Source organism: Amphiura filiformis, chromosome 1, assembly GCF_039555335.1.
Source record: "Amphiura filiformis chromosome 1, Afil_fr2py, whole genome shotgun sequence".
NCBI classification, from domain to species: domain Eukaryota; kingdom Metazoa; phylum Echinodermata; class Ophiuroidea; order Amphilepidida; family Amphiuridae; genus Amphiura; species Amphiura filiformis.
The window spans coordinates 85668610-85685806 of record NC_092628.1 but is presented as its reverse complement, the minus strand read 5'-3'; the positions used below and the strand labels follow the sequence as shown (position 1 = coordinate 85685806).

Below are 17197 nucleotides of genomic sequence, written 5' to 3'. Positions count from 1 at the left end.
TTTCATGTTTTTCCTAAATGCCCAAAACACATTTATACAGAAATTGTCTGTATTAGAAAAAAAATGGAAGCATTTTAAACCTGTTATAGATATGACACTTGGTAATTGAACACCAAGGACATTGATTTGCAAATAGCAAGTGACAAAAATTAGTTGGGTGTTTAACTTTCAGCACTGAGAGAGAACTTAAATGTCATTTCACACATATGCAAATGTTTTACGATTGTTTACCGTTTCCCGGTGCATCAAATCTTATTTTGCTTCTGAGGTCACCTACAAAAATCAGGAAAGTGCATCAATTCCAATATAGTCATGCCGAGTTTAAGAAGCTATCATTTACAGAACCAAAGTTATAAGAGAGGAGGTAGAACCTATTGGATGACCCTCGTATTCCTGTGACGTCAGATTTAAAAAATAACTGGAATAGCGCTAGGTGTATGCAGCCGGCTGCAGCCCAGCGTGTATGCCCGGCCTGTATGAAAGCCGAGTCAGAGAAAGAAAGGCATCGCTATGTTACAACAAATATGTCTCGCCATGCTATTTTTCGTAGTGTGCAGTTCTAATGCAAGTAACCCTACGGTTACAGTAGATCAGGGGCAAATCATTGGAAAACGATTGCAATTCCGAGCCCAAGATACTGACTTTGATGTGGATGCCTACTTAGGTATTCCTTACGCTGAAGCACCTGTAGGTCCATTGAGATTCAAGCCACCTGTACCTAAGGAATGGCAGGGGGAACTCAACGCACACGAGTACGGGAACAGCTGCCCACAACCGATAATTCCTGCCTTGCCGTTTGACTTGGGAAAGACGAGTGAGGATTGTCTTATCTTGAACGTGTATGTCCCGGTACCTGTGGTATGTATATTTTAATTTGCCATCGCGAAACCTTTCCAACCACAAGGAAACATTTTTCGGGGAAAAATCTGTGACTGGTTGAAAAATTCGTGAAACATCTGTATTGGATTACAGACGGGATTACAGATTTTTCAACCAATCACAGATTACAGTAGCAGCGTCAATATGTAGTTGTATGCTGCAGGGCGATTCTAAATAAACTGTTTGGACTAATAAACTATATTTTAAAACTCTCATTTTGTTGATTTGAGTGGAAAAACACAGCATGCAAAATTTTCACATTTTTGAATTAAGAAATAAATGGTAATGCATTATCCAATACACCAAAGTAATGTGTCCGACTGGCACAATTAAGACAGTATTAATAACAAGAACTGTCTTTAAAAAAAAAATTTGCATTGACACATATTTGGAATGCTGGTAATTGTTTGTGTGTGGCACACCTAACCGGGTGTGAAATATCGGTATTTATTGGTAAATACCACCAATGACATACTAGGAAATCCGGGTAGGAAATACTCAAGAATTTCATGTTGCTGAATTGGAAAATGTGTAAATAGGTCTACATTTAATTCATACTTGTAACAAAGGGCTCAATGGAAATCACATTCACCAAGTTTCACAACCATCCAACAATCTATATTTAGACGACCTTAAGAATGTTTGCTGCTCAATTCAGTATCGAAGTTACGTAATGTTACTATGTCAACGGGATCACGCGCTAGAGTAATGAACCACGATCGAAATGATCACCACATAAAGTATATGGCACTCGAAGGCATACCAAAGTAGCGTGATCCGGTAACCAAGAGAATTACGTAACCACTTCGATGCTGAATGGTGATCATACGAGGGCTATCAAAAAGTTCTAAGCCTCAACAAGAAGGCTTGTTAGTAGACTCATGGTTCGAACCATGTTGCAATCATTTGGCACAACAACTTAAAAATTGACGCTCAATACAAAGTAGGTCATGAATTACGGTGTTTATTGTGTTGTTTTGTCATGTATCAGTTATAAAGTTTACTTTCATTAATCATGTTAATTGATTCATCAATTTGTGTTTCTAGCGTTCCAACAGAGCAGTGATGTTATGGATTCACGGGGGAGGGTACTCAATGGGAGCCGGAAGTTTTGCTAACCTTGAAACATATCCAATTGCCAGCCTAGGTGACGTCATCTTGGTTTCTATCAACTACAGATTAGGTGTTTTTGGATTTCTAGCTACAGGTATGTGAAGATATCCCGGGGGGCCACTCCCATTGTGTCCTGTACACCATCCGCGATAATGAAAACGCGTAAAAAGGGTCGTTTTTCGTGGGTAGGCACGATACGCGCGTATCGCGTTTAGGGTGTCAAAAACAAAAAAAATTGGAAAAAAGGGTAGCAAAATTGGTTTTTTTTAAATACGCGGAAATGAAATTTAGGGTATGAAATTTGATGTTAGGAATGAAATCCCTGTTTAGGGTGTCGTTTTAGCCCAGGGTTAAATCCTTGTTTACTGTGCTTTTCAAAAGTTGATTATCGCGGATGGTGGACAGGCCACAATGTGAGGGACCCCCCCCCCCGGGGGAAGATATAGGCCTACAATATTATAGCGAATGGCTATTATTAAACCATGCTAGCTATGGGATGTTATCGATGAACGTGATATGAGACAAAATAATACTGCATTAAAGAGCGAAAACAAGGAAGGAAAGGACACAAGAAAATCGTTTCAAATCAAAATTACATTATTTCGTCGGTCGCAACACATAGTGACGTAGAGTGATTTTCAAAATTTTCCGTTTCACATAGTGGCGTATAGGTTTAGAGCTAGCTATTATCCTATAATATTTATTCCTTGTTAACTATTAAAGATATAGTTTAATAGTTTGAACCTTAAACTTCAATTACAAATGAAATCGGGTCACTGAGAGATAACAGTGGAGGAGTATCGACTCCGTATTAGTAGCATATCCTTGAAAATCTATTTGTTGCGACCGACGATTTTATACTATTGAATGTCGCAAATATTGATTGACTCTCTGTACTTACAGGCGATGAAGTGGTACCAGGAAACATGGGAATGTTGGATCAGTTGGAAACGATGAAATGGGTTCAGAAGAATATTGAAGGTATGTACAATATTTACCTGCTATTTTGCTAGACTTAAGGGTATACGATGTATTGTTGGTCGAAGCAGCAAAACAAAGTAGTTCACAGCATCTTGCGAATGGTAGTGAGCTTTAGCAAAAATTGCATTGCTCAATTCATAGCGAGTGTGTAGAAGAATTCAAATATCACAGATATACTTTTGTATGTCCTGTGGTTCTTAAGTTATGTTGTAAAGATGGCTGAAACAACAACACTTTTGTAAAACGTGTATAACTCATTAGCAACAATAAATTAAGCAAGTTTTCAAAGTATATGTTTTGTAGAATGAACTTTTGCAAAACACCAAAGTGTTATTTTTCAATAATAAATCAACCAACAATACCTCGTATACACTTAAGGGATCTAAAATGAGCGTTTATTGCGTTTCGACAGTATTTTTGTGGGACATGAGAGCACCTCAGACCTATCGAATTGCATTCTGAATACGAAGCATGTCTTTCTGATATCAAATAATTTTCATTTTTTGAAAATCACAATATAATACAAATTTTATGACAAATTATAAAAATTTGATATTTTTCAAATTTTTGATATATAACAGTCCTCGAAGTAAATTATATAAATCTAATGACATATTCTTAAAGTGTATGTAGCAGGAGGAAAAGCCGACGGTCAATTGAAAATTTTGACCTTTCATATTGAAGATATGGATTTTTTTCCAAAAAGACCTAATTTTTTTTGGTGTTTTGGGAAAAAATCCATATCTTCAATACGAAAGGTCAAAATTTTCAATTGATCGTCGGCTTTTCATCCCACCTACATACACTTTAAGTATAAATCATCAGATTTATAAAGTTTACTTCAAGTACTGTTAAATATCAAAAATATCAATTTTAATGATTTGCCATAAAATGTGTATTAAATTGCGAATTTCAAAAATCAAAATTATTTGATATCAGAATGACATTCTTCGTATTCAGAATGCAATTCGATATGTCTGATGTGCTCTAATGTCCCACAATAAATACTGTCCAAACGTTTATACCCCAGCCCTTAATCAGACATAATTTAGATCTTCACAAGTTTTACAAAATAATGTTGGAAGATCTAATGTCGAGAAAACGCAGGAGGAAACGTTCATCACTTTTAGTCTCCGGTAATGTAGCTCTATGGTACTATATTATTGCAGTGTTGGTTTCCATCAGACCTAGGCTATGGTAAATAGTTATAGTAATCTGTTTTAATAGAAAAATCAGTGATAAATATATACCAGTTTGTATAATGGCAGGTATAAAAGTATAAAACTGTAGAATTAGGATTTAGTCCGGGTTTGGGTTCTGTTGGCATGTGGCAAAAATTGGCAAAAACCTTTTGTTGCCAGTTTTTGCCTGGCTTAGACCGACAAAAATGGCAAAAACACTCATGACAGGAGTAACACACAACTTTTAATGAATCATTCAACACCAAGTCCTTATATGTTTTGAATTTGATATGACACATTTCAGTTAATATGGTTAAGTGCACTGGTGCGAGATGAAAACCCATGCTTTTAATTTCTTAATATGTTGATATAATAATTACAATATCTGGCCTTATTACACTCAGAAAATTATTTTTGTTACTTAATAATTAGTTTTGAGATGAAAAACTTATTTATCACTTTTTTTAGTTTTTGCCATTTTCCCAGAAAAACTGACAAAAACTATTTTTGTGGAAAAAACGCGGTTAAAACCATGGGTTTTTTTTCACCTACGACAAAAACCTACGAAACTTGTTGATGTTGATAGTACTGCAGCTACCCCTCTTACACACAAATACACATGCACCTCATTCACCCACATAAATTCTTATATATAAATATATACATAATTGAGCCATTGCGGACTGCCACTTGCCTAAGCATCATAAGCAACCGTATCATGTACTTTACCGTGCCTATAAAAGTATTTCATGATAATTCATGTTTCACAATTTACCAAAATATGTTTCATTAATTTTTATTATATTACAGCTTTTGGTGGCGACCCTAACAGAGTAACAATATTCGGTGAGAGTGCTGGTTCAGGGAGTGTAAGCTTACATACACTGTCACCCTTAAGTAAAGGGCTATTTTCAGGAGCCATCATGCAGGTGAGCTGCCTCTGACATGAATTGTATTGTATGTGTGTTTTGGGAGTGGTGTACCGGGGAGACTAGGGTGGGTGACCGTGATGATATTGATAACGTTGATTATTTTGAGACGATATCCAGAGACAAGAATGTCTCTATTAGAATTTTTTATAAAAGGTTTGCGTCTGACGTCACTATAATCAAACTCTCCATGACCCTTGATTTGTTAGTAGCGCGTAAAAGGAAAGTTGATTCATCTGGTGCCGATCGGAGAAAAGGAATCGCATAAAATGGCAAAATATTAAGGTACTTTAACAAAGCAAAAGGTAACTTTTCTAGGCATTGTTGCCATAGTGCCTTCAGGAAGGAAAGTTTCATATTACTAAGACCTAACTGTTGAGACTGTTTGTATGTTTGGAGGTGCGAAATTAACCATAACACTCGCTGATTTACTGTGCCGTGTTCAGGAACTCAAACTGAACACTCGTTAAGGTTAAAGGTAATGACAGATAAAAACAAATAGTGCTTCCATTAGCATAATCCTTTTTTAAACAACAATATTGGTGTAAAAATAAGACATGAAATTGTGTATTTTAGTGTAAAATATTCGGTTTTTACAGGCCTGAACATGGCACGTGAGCATTTTCTGGGGTCAACTCTTTAGCTTTTCAAACTAATATAGTTTCGCTATAGAAAAATTTACCCAACTCTATAAGGCACATCGTACGGGTTCATATGTTATAATTCAGAATTTCCGTTTGCGAATGCAACCAGTAAAAGCCATCAATGCATGGGTATATTACACCCAATGAAAATTGATAAAAGTGATATCAAAACGGAAATGCTGACAAAACTATGATATAGCTCCATTTAATGTGAAAGAAAAAATCGTTCATTCACCATATTACTTTGAAAAGCTAAAAAGTCATGTCAAAATCGAATATTATATCTTTGTAAATTTGCAAAACAAATACAGTATCAAGTATTATGGTTTTGTTTTCTGAAATTTACTAAACACTGAACTGAAAATTATTGTGTTTCATTTGGCCGATTAAAATGGCGTAGCGCACAATTTTGCTCATCTCTACACCGAATTCGATCGGTTCCTGTATCTACATGTAAGGGATGCACCATTTGATTTTCAGGGGCATGGAAATTTTGGTTGGGCGGATATTTGTTATTTTGAATTGTAATATATACCTTTATGCAGAGTTGGGTACTCATCAGGGCAATGGGGCGAAATGTTTTTTCCCGTCTCACTCTTGGCTCAGGTTATGCGCTTTTTCAAAAAAGTCCCATGCCCGGTCCCATGCCCACCCCTGGAAATCAAATGATGTGCATCGGTGCGTCCCTAATGAAGTGACTGAGTGAGCCTTCTATCTATAACAATAGCCAGCGAGAGACCAGCGTTCTGAGTGCAATGTTTTACTTAAAATGACTAGTCAATAGTCTAATGTAAATCGTAACGTCGCTAGCGTGTGTGGTTGTGGTGCCTTTAGTGTCATAAATTTTTATACACTAATCCGACGAGCCATGTAATGGTCAGAATTCATTCTGCCATTACTGGGGACCATCCGCACAAAACTGGTGTTGTAACTGCCCAATTGGGTGGAAAAGCGCTGCTTCAAAATCAATCTTATATTGCATTGTAAACTTTTAGTATCCTTTTGTCACACGGGTGATGGAACACAGTTTAAAATTTCCGCAAAGCCTGTATCATTTCACATTTCAGGTGGGATGGCCGACTTCAATGGCTGCCATTGAGGTGTAGGAATGCTAATAATCGAATTTGTATTATAACCATTCGACTTGTAAACCACATTTAAGCACAAGACTCATGTCTTTCATATTAGAGTGGAGCTGCAACTGCTCCATGGGCGGTCTTAGAGGACAAGACACTTTTTCACAAGCGTGCATTTGGCATTGGTAAGCTCGTTGGATGTGAAAAGGAGGACACCAAACAGCTCCTAGACTGCCTCGTTGATGTACCTACTGATGACCTTCTTAATGCCTCGCAAAGGGTAAGTTTTAGTTAATTTCAAATTTGCCCTCCCCCCCCCAATTGAAGTACGGTATCAACTCTCTGGGGGGAAATTGTGTAAAAATAGAGGCCTTTATGGAGAAAATGCTAAAAAGTTGTAGTCTTTTGCGGGTAGAAATCTGGGGCCCTTCGAGGTAAGATCCTAACACAGGGTCTCTTTCGGGGACACTGCTAATAAACCATAAAGACGGAAATTATGAGCTTTTTGTATACTCAGTTTGGCATATCGTCTTAGTATTTCCCTCCTGGGGACAGGCATTTTGAGTCCATACTTGACTAATTGTTTTTTGGTTTGTTCTTGTTTTGTTGTTGTTGTTGTTGTTGTTGTTGTTGTTGTTGTTGTTGTTGTTGTTTTGGTTTTTTTGCTTCTCTTTCTCTCCTCTCCCTTTTCATAACACATGTCATACCGTGGGTTTTTTTTCAGATGATGGAAGTGTTTCCTGAAGACCCAGAAATGCTTGCATTTGCACCCGTTTATGATGATCACTTTCTTCCCGAGTGTCCAGATACACTAATTAGTCAACGTTCCTTTAATCCTGTCAATATTATGGCTGGTTACAATGCCGATGAAGGTACCATGGCCTTCGTCTTCCGCTTCCCAGATGCAACTGAGAAACCACACTGCGACGCCACCGAATTTGAATATTACATGGCAGCATCAAAATTTCATTTAACTCCACTGCAGAAAGATGCACTAGAATTGGTTTATTTCGACAATGCTATGTTAACAGATCCAAATCCAAATTATTTTGACGCCTTTGCTAGGATTTCGCGAGACTCTGGGTTTGCATGCTCCACAGACACGTACCTGCGTGGCGCAGCTGAGGCGGACGCTGGTTCTGTTTACGCGTATTACTTTAACCACCATCCTTCTAAATCGGGTTTCAACACACCATGGAGTGGAGCTTGTCACGGCGATGACACATTTTTCTTTGGAATTCATTTTACTCCCAATGACTTCAATCTGACTGATGTTGAAGTTGAGATGACTATGAAGATGATACAATACTGGACAAATTTTGCTAAAACTGGGTAGGTTTGAAGATATATTTGTAAAATTTTGTTTTTATTAAGGTTTCTCATTTTAATACCATTAGTGCCTGGTATGAACACCATCTTCTTGCAGCTAAATAATTGCCTCTTTATGAAATGCAGAAATCCCAACATTGGCACTAAAAATGAGGAAGCTTCCAGTCCTGCAGCAAAGTTGTTAGAATGGCCGCAATTCACTCTCGATAAAAGAATGTACAAGGAACTGTCACCACCCATGACGAATATACCAGACCCGACAGGAATATCATGTAAACTATGGAACGCTTATTTTCCCAAATTGGATGCAGCCCTAGGTAAGTGTGCTAATAATTATTTTGCTTCTGATGAACGTGTACGTATAATGTGTGGGTTGGGTGTCATGTGTGGGAAAGTCACCCATGCATGAAACTTCTCCTTCCAACTGGCGCGGTGATGGGGACAACCGAAGTCTTATAAACAGTCCCAGGAATAAAATACGTACAAATAATGTAAAATGCACTGTGTGTAAAATGTGAGTAAATCTCCAAACATACCAGGTTAGGAGCTGTTAGGCAGGCAAAATGAGAAAGATATCTCTGTTTGTAATAGTATAATACAGATGTGAGGACAGAGCTCAAGTCCCCGGTCCGCGGCTATTTATGTATCTATGTATCTGTGTGTGGAGTGGGGAGAGTGTGTTTTGGCTGATTAATTTGGAGAAAGTCCAAGTAAAGTACCGTAAAAATCAAAAGATTTCAAATAATTAATTAATATTTATACTTAGTATTGGATCTTTCCAGGGAATAGGTACACCACCTTGACACACAAAAATATTCCTTCAATTCCCAGGTTTACCTTCTACATGTACAAACATTTGGATTTCAGAAAAGAAACATTTCTGGAATATCCCGTTAATCAAATTATTTTTCTAATCAATCACTGTATTCTTACTGTTGCAGCTGACAAACAACAAGAATGTAAATCTCACTGGAGTAAAGAAGAAAAGGAATCGTGCAGTGGAGAGGCAAAACCGTGATGAGCATGGAGTGTGATTGATAATAATAATAATAATAATAAATATATATATAATAATAATAATAATAATAATAATAATAATAATAATTAATAATAATAATAATAATAATAATAATAATAATAAATAATAATATTAATAATAATAATAATAATAATAATAATAATAATAATAATAATAAAAATAATAATAATAATAATGATAATAATAATAATAATAATAATAATAATACTATCACTATTACTACTAATAATAGGCATATCACCTCAAAAATAATCGCAGCAGAAACACGTTATTTAATGTTCCTACATTATTGAGCTTTATTAAAGCATCAAAATCAAAAACAGAATTGAAATCGGTCAATGCATTGTGATGTAGTGTCAATTTAAAGATGCTCGTAGATGGAATGAAATCCTGCCACAAATGGCTGTAATGACAAAATTGGCACATTTCGAGATTTTGAAGGTATATTTGGACGCTTGCTTGAAAAAGCAGCGTTAATTTAAATATCACATGTTAAATGCCTATCTTTCCTGACTTCGTTACAGAAAACAAAATTAAAAAATCTATCATTGAATAATCATAATAAATTAACCAAATATACTATTTTAGCAATTTCGGCCAATCTGCAGACAAATTAAATCTCAAAAAATGACTAAGTTCAGCTAATTAATATGCAAAATTGATGCCAATAGAAAACCGTACATGATATAAAGGTGCGGGTTTTTTGCACACATATGTATACAACGTTATTTCAATTGATAACAAAAAATACACAAAAAGTAATTAATTATGCAAATTAGGTAATTACAGCTAATTATGTATTTATGCTATTATTATGCAAATTAGGCATGAGTAATTTTAGGTTTTTTTCAATATTTAATGAACGTCTGTTCATTCATCATAATTTTTTTAAGTATGATCCTGTTATGAGGTTGAATAAATGAACTGCAGTTAATTATTTAAAAACAATACAAAAAAAATAAAAAGTTTTGACGGTGTCTAGAATATAATTTTCATTTTTACTGTAAACATGGTATGTGTCACCATTACTCAAAGCCATGTCCGAAAAGTAAAAATTAAAATTCAGTTGCAATGAGGCTTTAAATTAACATTTTGTCATCTGGATTAACACGGGAGGACAATCGGTAAAGTGAACAGCAATTTTACTGTACCGCGTATACAAAAATAGTATGGCCTTGGACACACACAATGGCTTAGAGCTATTGTGGTTTGGAAAATTACTCCCTAAAAAAACATTGATTAATGTTTTGCTTCAACTGGTTTTAGGGAAGTGTTTCATTTGTTGTCGACGGAATTAATTTACATGCTAAGAAAGATTAGTATTTCAGCTAAATGGTGGTAGTTCCTTTACTTCAATAGGCCTATATTTACTGATTTATGAGCGATCTTCAAAATCCATAAAACAGGCAGTAGCTCTTAAACAAAACAATTTTTAATTTTGGAGGACCCGATGTTAGCCTCGGAAAGGCTTCACACATCATTTATTAAAAATTTAAACAATTTGGATAAATGAAGCATATGAAGAAATTCATTTATCGACATGGATGTTTTCTAAAATTGACCAAATTTGAAGCGCGCCCTTTTCAATTCACTGTTATGCTTGTATGCACAGTGTAGCAGAATTATTGTGCAGCCACTGTGACATACCTACTAATAATAATACTAACAATAAAGTGATAATAATGATAATTGCCATTTATGTTTATGATCATGAAAAGCTTCTTCGTTATCACTATTATAATTCGTTTCATAATTATTTGGAGTAACCTGTATTTTTCTATATACTTTTGTACAAGTTTCAATTGAGGGGGGTCAAAAAAAAAAAAAAACAGATGTGGAAGTGACTATTTGTAGTACTTAATGTAAGGTGTATTGTGTGTCCTAGGGAAATCAGACCCTAATTTTAAGGCTATTTATGTGCTCGTGACATTTATACCGTAAAACCCCGTCTACAAGCATATATAGTGTTTTTTTTAAATAAAAGCTTAATTAATTCGAAGCAAGCGTTAATATACCAATACAAAAGATCGGTCTTAAAATAATACTTGTTTGTATATGCTTGGATCCGTAATTTATTTGCTCAAACTCCATAATGGCGACTGTGTTAATGTAGCTTTCATCAGAAGCACACTATATGCTTGTAGACGGGGTTTACGGTATCGTAAGAAGCAAAGGCCGTGCATCTTGAAGGTTTTATGCTGAGCCAAAGTTAAACCTTTGTTGCTAGTGTTTGAACGTTTTACTACATTCAAGCACAATGTCTTCACTTCATTTTGGAAAGATTACTAAAAACTCAGGTACATGATATAGTGCCGTGGTTAAGACTCTTGCATTGATTAATTCAGCGACATTTTTATGGAGATTATCCAACGCTACAAATTATGCTTACAAAACATTTGGCTTCAGTTTTTAACCGTTTCCGATATATAGTGCAGTGGTTACGACTCTGCACCGGTAATCCAGCGACATTTTTATGGAGATTATTAACGCTACAATAATATTCTTACTAAACATTTGGCTTCAGTTTTTTACCGTTTCCGACGTACTAAATCTGTATTCGCTTTAACCAACATAATAAACAACCACAAATCACACTTTCATAAATAACTTCTACTAAGTACTTTGTAGCCTAGATTTTAGAATATAAAACCATGGGTATTTTCAATATCCCGGTACGTATCGTAAAATAACAGAGATGTGATGATGGAGGACTTTTTGAATGACCCTCGTAACAATATCCCAGTGGATCATGTGTTACAGATTAGTAGTTCAGTGACATTTTACTGATTGAGCTGTTGAAGCATGATAGATTGTAGAGTATACATGAATACGATTATCCTCTGTTATAAATGTGCATCTGATTTACTATAATTCCTTAGTAACACTAAACAAAAATATATGAGGCAAAATGATACACTAAAATGGTTTAAAAGCCCTTTAAGAAACTGTGAGTCCATGGAACATATACGAAGGTCAGTCAATAAGTTCTATATACCCCCTCTAGCTTCTACAAACTTAACATGATTATACAAAGGAATATTACCTACAAATGAAGGTAAATGCATATTGATACCGTTTCCAGATTTTTGTAGGTGACCTCAAAACAGAAATTTGATACACTGGAAACGGTAAAACAATCGTAAAACATTTACATGAAAATATGTGTGTATTCCTCCTATTCCTACCTTAAGATCTGCTCAAGTGATCTTGCAAGTGTTATGATTTAATAGAGGTTATTCAAGTCACCTGTACCTAAGGAATGGACGGGGGGAACTCAACGCACACGAGTACGGGAACCTTAGGAAAGACGAGTGAGGATTGTCTTATCTTGAACGTGTATGTTCCGGTACCTGGACGTGGTATGTACATACATTTTATTTTGTTATTGTTGCGAAACCGTACCAATATCAACAGTAGCGACTATTTAATCAATCTGTCATTGTATGCTGAATAGGGCCGGGCGATTCTAAATATACCGAAATTTTGATTTTTAAATGGGACACATTTTAAGACACTGCCCATTGGGCCATAGGGCAGTGTCCTATATCAATGATCTTCCTGACTGTGTCAGATCATCGACCACTAGATTGTTTGCTGATGATCGCATAGTTTACAAGCACACATCTACGCCTGAGCCTCAAGAAAGATCTTGACACCCTCCAAGAATTGGAATCCAAGTGGCTGATGAGATTTAATGCTGCGAAGTGCCAGGTCCTTCGTGTCACGAACAAGCGTCGAAGGTCACCTTCCATCTGTCTGCCCAGAGACCGACCTATCTGAGACCAAGACCGAGACCAGGCAGTCCGAGACCAAGACCGAGACCGACTGGTCCGAGATCGAGACCAAGACCGAGACCGGCAGGTCCGAGACCAAGACCGAGACCGAGACCGAACTTGAAAGCAATATCTTTATTGAATGATAACTTTATCGGTGACTGCAAGAAAGCAAGAGTAACCTTAAGGATGACGAACTGATAACGAAAATTCTGTTATATTTACGGACAGCTCGTCACCCATTTCATAAACCTACTTTTACATTTTTTTATTCTTTACCCCATTATTTCCCTCATTCTTCAGGCCCGGCCCTCTATCGGGAGTTAATTTATAGTTTAAGCTTGTTTGCTATTGTTTTTGGAGCAATATTGTTTCTTTATAAGCCTGCGGCGCAACCTTGAACAATATTGTCTTTTGAGATAACGCCCCGTTGCCACCCCCAGCCAGCCCCATACCTCGTTTTGATTTTTAAAGGAGGATACCAAACAGCTCGTAGACTGCCTTGTTCGTGTACCTACTGATGACCTTCTTAATGCCTCGCAAAGGGTAAGCTTCAGTTATTATGATGAAAGTGAAAACGTCGGGACACGCCCCGTTACATTAATGTGCGGCGGCAACTTTCAACATGGGGTGCGGGCATCTTTTGCGGGCAGATGCTAAAAACTGGGGTCCTTCGAGGTATAAGATCCTAAAACGGGATCGTCTCTATCGGGGCGGGGGCAGATGCTAAAAAACCATAAAAACGGAAAATATGAGATCTTTGGCCAATCAATTTCGCATATCTTCTTAGTATTTCCCTCCTGTCATAGCACACGTGATAACCTGTTTTGGTTGTTTTTTCAGATGATGGAAGTGTTTCCCGAAGACCCAGAAATGTTTGCATTTGCACCCGTTTATGATGATCAATTTATTCCCGACCGCCCAGATACACTAATTAAAAAACGTTCCTTTAATCCTGTCAATATTATGGCTGGTTACAATGCCGATGAAGGCACTACGACCTTCGCCAATTTCTACCCAGAGACAATTGAGAAACCACAATGCAACGTCACCGAATTCGAAAATTTTATGGCAGTATCAAAATTGAATTTAACTCCACTGCAGAACGATGCACTAGAATTGGTTTATTTCGACAATGATATGTTAACTGATCCAAATTCAAATTATTTTGACGCCTTTGTTAGAATTTTGCAAGACTCTGGCTTTGCATGCTCTACAGCTGAGGCGGACGTCGGTTCTGTATATATACGCGTATTACTTTAACCACCATCCTTCAAAATCGATTTTCAATACACCATGGAGTGGAGCTTGTCATGGCGATGACTTGGTTTTCTTTGGAATTCATTTTACTCCCAATGACTTTAATCTGACTGATGTTGAGGTTGCAATGACTTTCAAGATGATACAATACTCGACAAATTTTGCTAAAACTGGGTAGGGTTTTGTTGTTATTTTTCTTATTTTTGTTTGTCTCCTGTTTTCGAATTTTGGTACTATTAATTGCCTGAACATACTCGTATATATTTTAGAATTTTCTGTTTTTATTAAGCACATTAAGCCTCCTCTGATGTAATACCATAAATGCCAGACATGAACACCGCCGAGATAAATTAAAGAATCAAACCTCAGATAATCTTGCAGCTAAACAACCATTTAATTAAATGACATGGGTTTTGTCCATAATGAAATGCAGAAATCCCAACATTGGCACTGAAAATGAGGAAGCTATCAGTCCTGTTGTTAGAATGGCTGCAATTCACTCTTGATAAAAGAACGTTCAAGGAACTGTCACCATCCATGAAGAATATACCAGACCCGACAGGAATATCATGTAGACTATGGAACGATTATTTTCCTAAATTGGATGCAGCCTTAGGTAAGTGTGCTACACAGGGAAAATATGCCACCTAGTGCCAGGTTGGCACTTGCCAACTGATACCAATGTGGCATTTGCCATGCTCGGCCAAGAAGAATGTGCAAGGGGTATGCACAACCAGGCATTTGCAGTTACGGGCCAAATTGGCATTTGCCATCAATATCCAGAGTGTCAGAAATCGTTGGCATCTGCCAATTGTACCAGGTTGGCAAGTGTCAATCTGGCAGGGTTTGGTATTATCATTTTTTGGTAGAATTTAAAGAATTGTATTATTTTTGAACAAAAATGAGATTTTTAGATGGTTTCCAGCTGTGGTTCCCAGTGTTTTAGGCGTTATGTTGTTTTGAACATACAAATCATTGCATGATCTTTGTTTTAATTGGTTTTTGTAATTTGAATAAATCAAAATAATAATTTTGTACAAAAATGAGCTATTTCTGATGATTGAATTTCGTTTTCATGTGTTTTTATTATTCTAATTTATTTTGGAACAAAAAATTCAATTTTTGGATGTTTCTTGTGGTGGTTCACGGGGTTCGGCTCCAGGTCGTTTTGATAGTAATTATGTATCTGTATGTGGAGTTGAGAGAATGTTCATGTTTCGGCTGATTGATTTGGGGAAAGTAAAGTACCATAGAAATCAAACGATTTCAAATAATTAATTAATAGTATTGGATCTTTCCTAGGGAATGGGTACACCACCTTCACAAAGAAAATATTCCTTCAATTCCAGGCCAGGTTTACTTTCCACAAACATTCGGATTTCAGGAAAAAAAACATTTCTGGAATATCCCATTAATCAAATCAATAGCATTGTATACCTATGCTTTTATTTTTCTAATCAATTACTGTTTTCTTACTGTTGCAGCCGACAAAGAACAAGGATGTAAATCTCACTGGAGTAAAGAATGAAAGGAATCGTGCAGTGGAGAGGCAACACCGTGATGAGCATGGAGTGTTATAGATTATGGAGTGTTATTGATTATTATGAAAGATGACAGTGTAACAGATCAACACTCACTCGCCGAGCTCATAATTACGTGTTTTTAGTGAAATGTAAATTGGGTCATCTTTGAAATGCTCTTTTTTTCTTGGGAAAAGTCACATCATGTCGGATGAGGTATAGACGAATCCAACGAGCCAAGTCATGGTCAGGATTTGGTCGGCCATTATTGGGTCCCCGCATGCACCAAATAGTTGTTGTGTGTGCCCAATTGGGTGGATTAAACCCGCTTAAAATTCGATGTTAGATTCTTTTGTGTTGTAAACTGTCGGTTCTGACGGGGCAGCTAATGGCTGCCATTGAGGTGTAGGAATGCGTGAAATTGGATTCGTCTATAGAATAAACTAAGAAAAGAAGACAAATGACAAGAGGCATTGATGAAAATCGTATTATTCCCCAGCAAACACCAAAATGTTTATAGAACGTAATATGTTATCATGGTTATAAACGCGTTTTGATTTTGGTCAAAATGTTTTAAAGAACATTTAAGCGTCCTGTTACATCAATGTTTTAATAACATTTAAATGACGGGTATATTGAGGGTTGAGAGCCAGAAAGTCTCAACTCACAATCACCTGCATAAAGTCGCCAGGGCATTATAGAAGATACAGGCCATTAATCATGACAAAATTTAATAGAAAAGAAAAGACATTGTGGAGGAAATATTGCTTTTTGAAGACCAAAGCAAGGAGCCAACTTTGAGATCTGGTCACAGTGAGTTACGGCTTTCTGGTTCTGAACCCTCGATATAAAGGTCATGAAAGGTCATAGACAAATTCAGACCAGTGCCATTTGCATCGTGTATTGCAATGGTTGCAGAGGGAAGGGTTTCATAATTAGTCAGTGATTGCCTTCATCGCTCATTGATAAGCATGGTTATCTCTCTCCGGAAAGGAAAAAGATCGGATCTTGTCAAAAACACCTTGGTGTGTGTGAGACCTTGTCATGCAACAGCTTCCGACATTGTCATCGTGGATGTTTCACAGCTATTTTACCATATTGTGCGACCACATAGTGGCAGACCCTCATAACTGGTTGCGTCCATCCAGGTTCGTTATCCAGATGGAGCTGAAAAAGTTGTTGTCTTTGACAAGTTTCAAGATGTCTCGTACATGTAGGAGAACGAGGCGATCTTGTGAAATTATCATGGACTCTCAGCTCTCCATCAGCAGTCTTGAGCACACAAAAGAGATGCAATCATGGAGAGCAATATTAACAAACGGTTGCTGGTGAGCGTCACCTTCAAGAGAATGCGACAATGGAGCCTCAGAAGCATGGCGTGTTTGATAATGACGAGGCGGACATCACCATAATCTCCTATGTCCTTGAGGCTTCCAGCTGTGGCCAGAGAATGATCCGTGTCCGTAGTGACGC

General features: G+C 36.8%; 1 protein-coding gene across 1 annotated transcript; it reads left to right on the top strand.

The window, feature by feature from the left end:
- Window positions 1–394: 394 nt before the first annotated feature.
- Window positions 395–9204, top strand: LOC140155508 (acetylcholinesterase-like). Its single transcript, XM_072178380.1, has 8 exons — window positions 395–858; window positions 1927–2086; window positions 2896–2973; window positions 4965–5083; window positions 6916–7083; window positions 7528–8135; window positions 8259–8449; window positions 9074–9204. The coding sequence occupies exons 1-8, from the start codon at window positions 511–513 to the stop codon at window positions 9148–9150; spliced, it is 1749 nt and encodes a 582-aa protein (XP_072034481.1). The 5' UTR covers window positions 395–510; the 3' UTR covers window positions 9151–9204.
- The last annotated feature ends 7993 nt before the right edge of the window (window positions 9205–17197 follow it).

What these genes read in the sequence shown, in the direction of transcription:
- LOC140155508 (XM_072178380.1), top strand. Translation starts at nt 511, where the DNA reads ATGTTACAACAAATATGTCTCGCCATGCTATTTTTCGTAGTGTGCAGT. An exon ending in GGTTCAGAAGAATATTGAAG is followed by an intron (nt 2,974 to 4,964) that starts GTATGTACAATA and finishes ATTATATTACAG; the next exon opens with CTTTTGGTGGCGACCCTAAC. An exon ending in TTCTTAATGCCTCGCAAAGG is followed by an intron (nt 7,084 to 7,527) that starts GTAAGTTTTAGT and finishes GTTTTTTTTCAG; the next exon opens with ATGATGGAAGTGTTTCCTGA.